This window comes from Cyprinodon variegatus, unplaced genomic scaffold (genome assembly GCF_000732505.1).
Source record: "Cyprinodon variegatus isolate N-32 unplaced genomic scaffold, C_variegatus-1.0 Scaffold18, whole genome shotgun sequence".
In the NCBI taxonomy this organism is placed as follows: Eukaryota; Metazoa; Chordata; class Actinopteri; order Cyprinodontiformes; family Cyprinodontidae; genus Cyprinodon; species Cyprinodon variegatus.
In genome coordinates, this window is record NW_015150471.1 from 473,008 (window position 1) to 482,150 (window position 9,143).

At 36.9% G+C, this 9,143-nt stretch overlaps 1 protein-coding gene across 1 annotated transcript in view; it reads right to left on the bottom strand.

The window, feature by feature from the left end:
* Nucleotides 1–9,143, bottom strand: part of wnk4 (WNK lysine deficient protein kinase 4) — an 87,586-nt gene that overhangs the window by 17,348 nt on the left and 61,095 nt on the right. Inside the window, exon 13 of the mRNA XM_015388037.1 lies at nucleotides 3,979–4,152. Coding sequence (XP_015243523.1) covers nucleotides 3,979–4,152 — 174 coding nt within the window. The remainder of the gene's footprint in view (nucleotides 1–3,978; nucleotides 4,153–9,143) is intronic.

The window sequence follows — 9,143 nt, forward strand, 5'->3', positions numbered from 1 at the left end:
GCGAGTGAAACCTTGAAAGCTCGCGAGATCAGGATGGTCTCACGAGGCCATGGAGTTGATCCTCCTGTTGCTCTGCTGAGCTGCAAGCAAGCCCAGTTTTTTTTTCTGAATTATTACAAATGAACTATTTTCAGCCAAAATCCTTACTTCCTCTAAACTTTCCATCAATATATTTGGTTTCGGCACCCTGAACAGCTGCTGGTCAATTAAAAAGTTAAACCTACGAAGGTTATAACAATTATTTAAATTTCATTTTCTTTGTTGAAGAAAACTATTTTAGTTTTCTTTTCATAGATGCTGTAAAAATCAGTTAAAATTGTTAGCAATTAATTTAAAATATTAAGTTCTGCTTGTTTTGAATTCATTAAAAAAATGTTAGATTTTGAGTCTAATTAGTGTAATAAACGAACTCCCACCGATTTTCTATTTTAATGAGATTTTCCTCTATTTTAGATGAAATCTAAAATGTCTGGGTTTTAATTCTGGGTAAAAAAATTTACTTGAAAGAGATGTTCCAGATGCTGACAAGATGAATTACAGAAAGGAAGTCATGATTGCTTTCAGGAAAACCGCTCCCTGTGAATCTATAAGGACTAAAAGGATTTCAAACTATACAACACAACAATTTAACCAGCATTTTTTATTATAAGCTAACCCACAAACAAAAAGGATTTATTTTCTTTTAGCTGAACCAGTTTTCAGTGTCAATAAGCAATTATCATTTCATCAACCTGACATTGACTTTAATCTATTTGTCTTGTTCTTTTAAGCTCTAAAAAGGCCAGACAAGCACAGCTTTCAAGGGATTAAAGATCTATTTAAGGTGTACAATAATAGAATTTATAAATAGTGGCCTAGCTTAGAATTAACTAAGAATAAATCAGTCCACAGACAGGTGCTCCTGCAGATTGGCTATGGGTCTTTTCTGAAGCCTAATAATAATCATCTGTACTTTATTTTCTCTCTAATCTTCCACATGTCGCAGCTGTAGGGATTTTTAGAATCATGAAAAAAAGCACTAAAAGGTTTACATCTCTTTTGTGTCTCTTATCAAACAGGAAAAGCTCAGATGTTTACTCCTCTTTGTCATTTTCTGCTTGGAATATTGTGTTCTTTGTGCTTCATAAACTGGAACAGAAAGCAGCAGAATGAGCATTTCTTTTCCTCAAATGGACGAGCCGCATCTGATAAGGCATTAGGTCAGAGCTCCAGGATGGCACTTCCCCCAAAACGTATTATTTTTTTCACTTCCCCGGTAGGAAAATTTTACAGATTCACAGAAGCTTCATTCATGAGGGATTAATATATTGGAACATAAATTATTTTACCCACTTACTGTTGGCAGGTATGCTGGAAAGCTTGTTATGTTAAGAGCTGGAAAGAATCGGTGCTTGTGGGAGCAAATAAATGCGTAAAATGGTGTTGGTTTTTTCTAACCAGAAATCACAGAGTTTTTACATCATCAGTGCTTTTAGTAACATAATGTTCTAAATGGTGCCTTCAGCTGCATTATTAACACTTAGCATACCATCGTGAAATAGTTTAACTCCTTTACTGCATCCAACTTTATGTTTTTTTCTCCAGATGGAACATATACCTGCATAGTGCTTGTGTTTAGTAAGTAAATTAAGCAAGTTTTCTGTCCAGGAATGTATTTGAGAAACTATTGTCTTTGTTTTTCTTTGCAATAGAAAGTACTCCAAGTTCCTTCTTAGAAAACTTTTTATTGGAAGTAACTCTGAATCAGTGCATTTGGCAAAGACTCCTTTCCTTCATGGAGCCACCGAAGCCTCTATAACCTCCGTATGTTTTCTCTTTTTACTTTTTGTCTCATAGAAAGCTCTTACAAAAAGATAGAAAATACTCTTTCAGTAATTGTGTTATTGTAAGTTATTGATGCACTGACTTTATGAAGTGCTTCTATTTTTTTTCCCCCTTGCACCTTGAAAGTACACCTGAGGTTTTGCTTGTTTGCATCTTTATTCCGAAAGGTGACATTTCTAAGATATTGGTGCCTGTATCTTTGTGAACCCTCATCTCTTTCCCATTGAAAGTTCACCTGACTTGATCCCTGTGTGTTAGCTGCAATGTTATTGTTGACAGAGTCTTTTAACCAACGATCAGAGGTGGAAAGTACGGTGGCCCTGAAGTGCAAAGTGCAACTACAAATCTAAAAGCGCAACTACATTAAGGAGATCGCAACTGCATAAAGCAAAGCGCAACTACATTAAGGAAAACGCAATTACATTAACCTACCTGAAAAGGTAGGTACCAGTGGGAAATATGAGACATCGCTGATTGGACGACGGCGCCGTTTGACCCTTGAACCGGAAGTCATTCTGCCTGCTGTGGCTTTTGAAAACATGGATATTGTCAGCGCCCCAAACATAGCTGCCGTTATCCAGGAATATTTTGAATCAGGACATACGTACGAGGTGATACTGGATATGCTCAAGACTAATCACGAATTTTCAGCTAGTTTGCGTACACTGAAGACACACTTAAAAGAAGCTGGACTGTTCAGACGACGCAACTTCCAGTTCGAGGGTCAAACGGCCCCGTCGTCCAATCAGCGATGTCTCATGTTTCCCACTGGTACCTACCTTTTCCGGTAGGTTAATGTAATTGTGTTTTCCTTGATGTAGTTGCACTTTTAGATTTGTAGTTGCAGTTTGCACTTCAGGGCCACAATAGGAAAGAGTACTAAAAAATTATAATTGAGTAAAAGTATCTTTACTTGCCTAAGTTTTAATCAGAGTTAAAGTAAAATTACCCATCTCAAAATTTACTCAAGTAAAAGTACAATATGACTTCATTTAAAATGTAATTTGAGTAAAAGTTACTTAGTTACTTTGAGTTATTTAATGCAAAAAAGGATGAGTCATGAATCGAATTGACTATAAGGTGTTTTAATCGATTTCAAGGCGTATTTCAGTGACATCCACACTTGCAAAAGATCAGCTGGGCTAAAGAATATACTTCCTCACAGCACAAGGACAGTCGGAACCTGAAGCATAAAGTGCAAACAATTTTCAATCCTACTGTCCAACAGACAACACCATGATAGGAATAAAGAAATTTAAACTACATTTTAAAGTTTTCAAAACGCACACAAAATTAAATGCCCAAAAGATACCAGAAATCAAACTAAAACGCAACAGGATCCCACTGTTATTAACAAGCTCCTCATTTAATGATTTTAACTGACACTTGTTTTACTTTAATAGTGATTTTTAACTGTCACTTATTTTTACATCAATTGTTTATATGTTTGAATTGTGTAAATAAAGTGCTGTTAAAAGTCAAAAGTCTTTTTCTTCTATTTTTTAATGGCGATTAAGTGTTGGTTCCGTAACACAGGGGTTTAAATTTCTGGCCGTATTTAATTTTTTCATCATTTTTTTAACTCAGTAACGTGAGGGGGTTTTAAATGTAGCGAAGTAAAACTACTTAGGTTAAAATTTACTCGAGTAAAAGTAAAAACTACATATTTGAAAAACTACTCAGAAAATTACAAATTACTCATAAAAAGTACTCAATTAGAGTAACTTGCGTAAATGTAATTTGTTACTTTCCACCCCTGCCAATGATGAGATGAGCTTGGTAACCATTTTTTATGCGTCTCTACTTTTCTTTCCAACAGAAAATACTTGCACTGATTTTCTATTTAGCTGCATCATATTTTCTGGAAAGAAACAATAAATGGTGCCCATCTATGTCATTTTACCCCAACAGCCACTTAGAGACCTTTAACTATGTGGATTCTAATTTTCTTTCTAACAGAAAGTACCAAAGGGTAAAAAAATATATGTGGGTATCAGTGAAACATGAATAAACAATACTGAACTGAACAGTAGATTTATAACTTTGATCAATTTAGGCTGTAAAACAACAGTAAATGTGATGTAACTCACCAGATCTGGGTTAATCTGACTTTATTTAACAATAAAAACTAGATTTAAGAGTAAAACTGCTGACCTGTGAGGAAGACAAGGAGTTTATGGCGCCATGTGAAGCCAGCTGGGCGAGGCGGTGGCCGCTGTTGAGAACCGACTGGTCTTTAGACATCAGAGCCTCGGCCCGTTTGATGATATCTCCCATTCGGTGGATGAAGCCCTCCTTCTCTGATGGCAGGATGAATTCACTTCGAACCTAAATGATAACAGGTGGTAATGCATTGTTTAATGTTAATACTTTATGACCAATCCATTCTTACACCCTCTTCCTTTAAAAGTCTGGGGTGAAAAGATTCTAATATATTCTATAAATTGGAAGTTGACATTACATAACTTCACTTTTGTGATAAAGCATTGACATCTTTACAATGTAGGTTCTGATTTTATCCTATATTCTCCTTTAGGCTTTAATAATAAAGATCACATATGCTTCAGTACTTGGATAACTTGCAGTAGACATACCAGAGTGTCCTGCACTTACATAGCACCTTTCTAAACAGCTGGATTTAGAAAGTTCTTGAAAGGTTTTTCTCTGCCACATAATTACACATAGGTGCCTCCGGGGGAAGCACCCCTTAAGGTTCACTTTCTCATACAAGGGTGTAAAAACGTATGGAGGAACAGTGGGCTAAACTAGACACAAACTCATAAGAGAGCAACTAGTTTTATGGCCTGAGGCAAGGCACCTGCAAACTCATATGAGCTGGCTTTTTATGGAAACTCAGTTTTCCATCAATAATAAACCAAAGGATTCCCGTTAGTGGTTTGGACAGGAAGCAGTGTTTTCCTTCCGTTTTAAGACATAATATTCTGTTAATAATGAGCTGCTGTTATGCAGATTTAGTAGTATTAGTTTAGGACTTAGGAGTATTTTCAAAAGAAGCCACATCTAACAAAGAACAGTAAGCATTTTAATTTTTGCAGTTGAATAAAATATTTTTCTGGGAGAATTAAAGAAGGAATTCCCCTAGGTTTAATTCTAGTCTGTTATATGTTGACAAGTCTTATTAATAAAAATTGAAGAATCTCAGCAGAATAGTGTAATGTTATCACTTTGTTGGCTTAAAGTTGGTTCCTGATGAGATAAATATGGGGACAGAGGGGTGCAAACGCAATGCAAATACATAATCGCACATCATAAAAATAAAGGACTGCAAAGACATACATATGGCCTGTGAACACGAAAAGGAGACCAGCAAACATAAAAATTGGACTAATAAACAAACCACATGCCAAAAAAAAAGTTTCGATCACAGGAAATGAGAACAGCAAAGTGCAAACAAGCTGCAAACAAATAAATGATGCTAACACAAAAATACATGCAATGGTAAAAAGCTACAAGAAGCAAAAACAACTGCAAGTTTGTAAAATAAAGGGCTGGTTATACTCCCCGTTATGTGTCGCAGTGAGCTTGACGCAGACATTTTTGATTTATGCTAAATTTTTAAGCGTGGTCTGCGCTATGTTATATTCCACGCCATAACGCAAGAGGTACAATCATGAACTAGCTGTGGGTATAGATAAGGCAGAGTCGGTGAGGAAGTGGGGGCAAGTTTGTCCGACAACGGAGAAACATGAGGGATCCAGGTGGAAAAAGGTCCCAGCGTTCTCACGCACCTCGCTCTTTTAGCTGGTCTAACTTTACAAGTTGTTTTCCGCAATTGCCGGCAAATGGATGTAGATTTGTCCAATCAGAAGCCTCCTGTCTGCTGTCACCTACAATTTGGGAGAGGTGTCTGCGGAGGGGGCGGGACGTCTTTGCGTTCACTGAGACATCTACGCAGACGACCTAGTTTCGAACTTTAAATCAGCCTTAACTCTGCATGACAGAAGTGCTCCAGACCACTAGGGGGAGATATTCATCAACTCCTTATGGGATTAGAATGTAGAAACTAATACGAATTTATTCCTATTGACCAGTAGCCTTGCTAGCTCAACTGGCTTACACCTTCTACTCAATACACAGTGTATCATTCTGGGAAAGCTCAGACTCTCTGGATCAATCATAGTACAGGAGGATGGAGTTTACCCCTATACCAGAATTACCCATAATGCAACAGTGTTTTTCTGTAACCATAACAACCAGTATTGCAGCTTAAAGGAGCAATGTTTTAAAGATGCTATTTCTTATGAGCTGGGTTTATTTTTATCTTTCTAAAAACTGGTCACAGTAAGAGACTTTCTTAAGAAATAAATAAAAATATGTTTTTGCATCACATCCATAATTGTCTGAGAGGTTCTAATCTTTTTCCTCACTCTGTAAGTCCCTTCCTGCCTTTGAAATCAGGCTCTCTCCCCCCTCCTCCAGCAGGACTAATGGAGCTGATCCTTAGCAAAAACTTAGACTCAATGCCCGCCCAGAGGAGATTTGAAAGAGAAGAAAGTAAATTTATCTTTCACTTTTCTTGAACACAATCTTTCTGAGTATCCCGCTGTATGAAAAATAAATTATGATCTTCTCACCCTATTGGTCTGCAGCCTCTGTTATGCAGAAATGTGCAGATTTTCTTAGCTTGTAGTTCTTTTTGCAACATTTTCCCTTTGCATATTGTTTGTTTTGTGTATTCATATAATTTTTATATTTTTGCAGTATTTTTTGAATGTATTTCACATTTATGTATTGGCAGGGCATTTGCACCCCTTGGCTACTGTGTAGAAGACACTAAAAAAATAATTATTCTAGAAATGATTCACACATTTGAAATGTTGGCATTTCTAACCTAGAGGGAGACCGTACCAAGAGAGCTACATCCAACACACATCTGAGTATTCATCTGCAAGGCAGCCCTTCTTTCAGAGAACACATTCATTTAATCAACAGATGAAGGAGAAAAGCTGACAGTGTTGGAACAATGTTCATCCTCTTAACAAAAAATGGCGTCTTGCCCAGCCTCCTGGACATAGTCACCTCTGTGGGGTGCACAACACCTACAGCAATAAGACTCTGCAAAGTACATAAAGCATGAAATCAAGACCGTTGAATAACTAACACTTTCCAACAGTCTATTGTGGAATATATAGTGGGAATTATTCAATTTAGCTTTATTGTTCCAGTCTTATTTATTTCTAAATCTTTTATCTGCAAAAACAAAAAAAAAATAAATAAATCAAAGCATAAGAAGCACTGTATTCACTTTCTTTCATTAAAAGACTTGAAAACAAGCATCTAAGTTAACAAAAAGCCTGAAGGCTTATTACTGAAAGTGAGACATGTATAATATAAACTTTAGCACTTTAAGTTTTAATTTGAGCTTCTGTTTGTTTTTTGTTTTCTTTTTGGACCACATGGCACATTTTAGCCCATTTAAAGCTCCGTACAGAGAACCACAGGGTTATTTGTGATGCCAGGTTTCCCTGCAGAGCCAAGACCCAGTAAACAAAAGATCACTGTATTTTCGAGGCAGAGAGGCGGCACACTCAGCGAATGCTGCAAAAACACCATCACACCTTGTTCACACACAGATCTCCTGTATGCAACACGCTCTCTATACGTTCAAGCATCTCTTAAAGCTTGAAATGGACGTCACATGATGCCCTGATACGATGTCAGCCAAAGAGCTTCGAACTTCAGCTGACGGATTATACGAAATAAAACAACCGTCGACTTATCAGCTGACTGGTTATAGAAACTTTTTAATTATTTGCCATCATTTTTTTTTTATTTTACCTTCTGTACCTTCTGCAAAGCTGATAGACTGGCCTCTAAAAATGACGTATTACATGATTACTGCTGCTGTTAGCGATACCTGTTTTAATCCACTCATAAAAAATAGAAATTTATTTCAGTGTATTTCTATAGCGCCAATTCACATCACATTTCATCTCAAGGCACTTTCCAGTTCACCAGATCATCCAGTCAAATTGATTTAAAGTTTTCTATCCAAGGAAAACCAGTTGATTGCATCAACTCATTGACTTGAATGCAATCCCTCACACTAAGCATGCTTGTAGTGACAGTGGAGGGGAAAAACTCCCTTTTAACAGGAAGAAACCTCCAGCAGAACCAGGCTCAGTGTGAGCGGCCATCTGCCGANACCTTCTGTACCTTCTGCAAAGCTGATAGACTGGCCTCTAAAAATGACGTATTACATGATTACTGCTGCTGTTAGCGATACCTGTTTTAATCCACACATAAAAATTCAATTCTATTCAGTTTATTTCTATAGCGTCAATTCACATCATGTCATCTCAAGGCACTTTCCAGTTCACCAGATCATCCAGTCAAATTGATTCAAAGTTTTCTTTACAAGGAAAAACTGTTGATTGCATCGACTCATTGACTTGAATACAATCCCTCACACTAAGCATGCTTGTAGCGACAGTGGGGAGGAAAAACTCCCTTTTAACAGGAAGAAACCTCCAGCAGAACCAGGCTCAGTGTGAGCGGCCATCTGCCGAGGCCGATTGGGGTTCAAAAATAAAATAATAAATATAAATAAATAAATAAAAATACATAACTTGTATAATAAAGACATGCCAAAAGAATAATTTAGGTCTTACAAATCTATTTTTAAATAATATTGTAGATCCTTGTTTTAAAGAAAATTTGGTTGAACGGAAGACATTACATTGCAAACTTAAGTCTAGCTTTCAAAACACATTGCAAGCACACACATCGATATGTTTATCTGGACTTTATGTGGTGCACTAACAAAGAGTAGTGCAAATTATTTAATTAAAAGAATAAAGTGATTTGATTTTATAAAAGTGAAAACAAAAAGTATTTTTGGGCATTTTTATGATGCAGACTTCCTGAGTCTACAGTGTGTTGAATCCCCAGCTTTCTCCAGACATTGAATCTCCCAGCTTTCAATGCCTGGAGAACAAAACATGCTTTCAAAAAAACCTAAAGTTCAGAGTAAATAAAGAGCATCAGATTGCAAGTATTTTTTCAGATTCTAAACTAGGTTTAGATGTGAGATATGACTGGTCCATTCGATTAGCTCTGGCTGTATTTGGTCCTTCAAATACTCAGCAAGAACAGACTTTTGTTCTTAATACGGTCATCACACGGACACAGTGCTTTCTGGTCCAGGCATTTCGTGCATTATAAGAAGTTCTCAGATATCCCTCTCAAAGCTGCATTTTTAATATGGTGCGCAGGTCCACATAAATGACATGCATTGTTGGTTATACATACACAGAACTAGCCTCGTGAGTCGAGCCCCATCTCGCCAACTTTCAAGG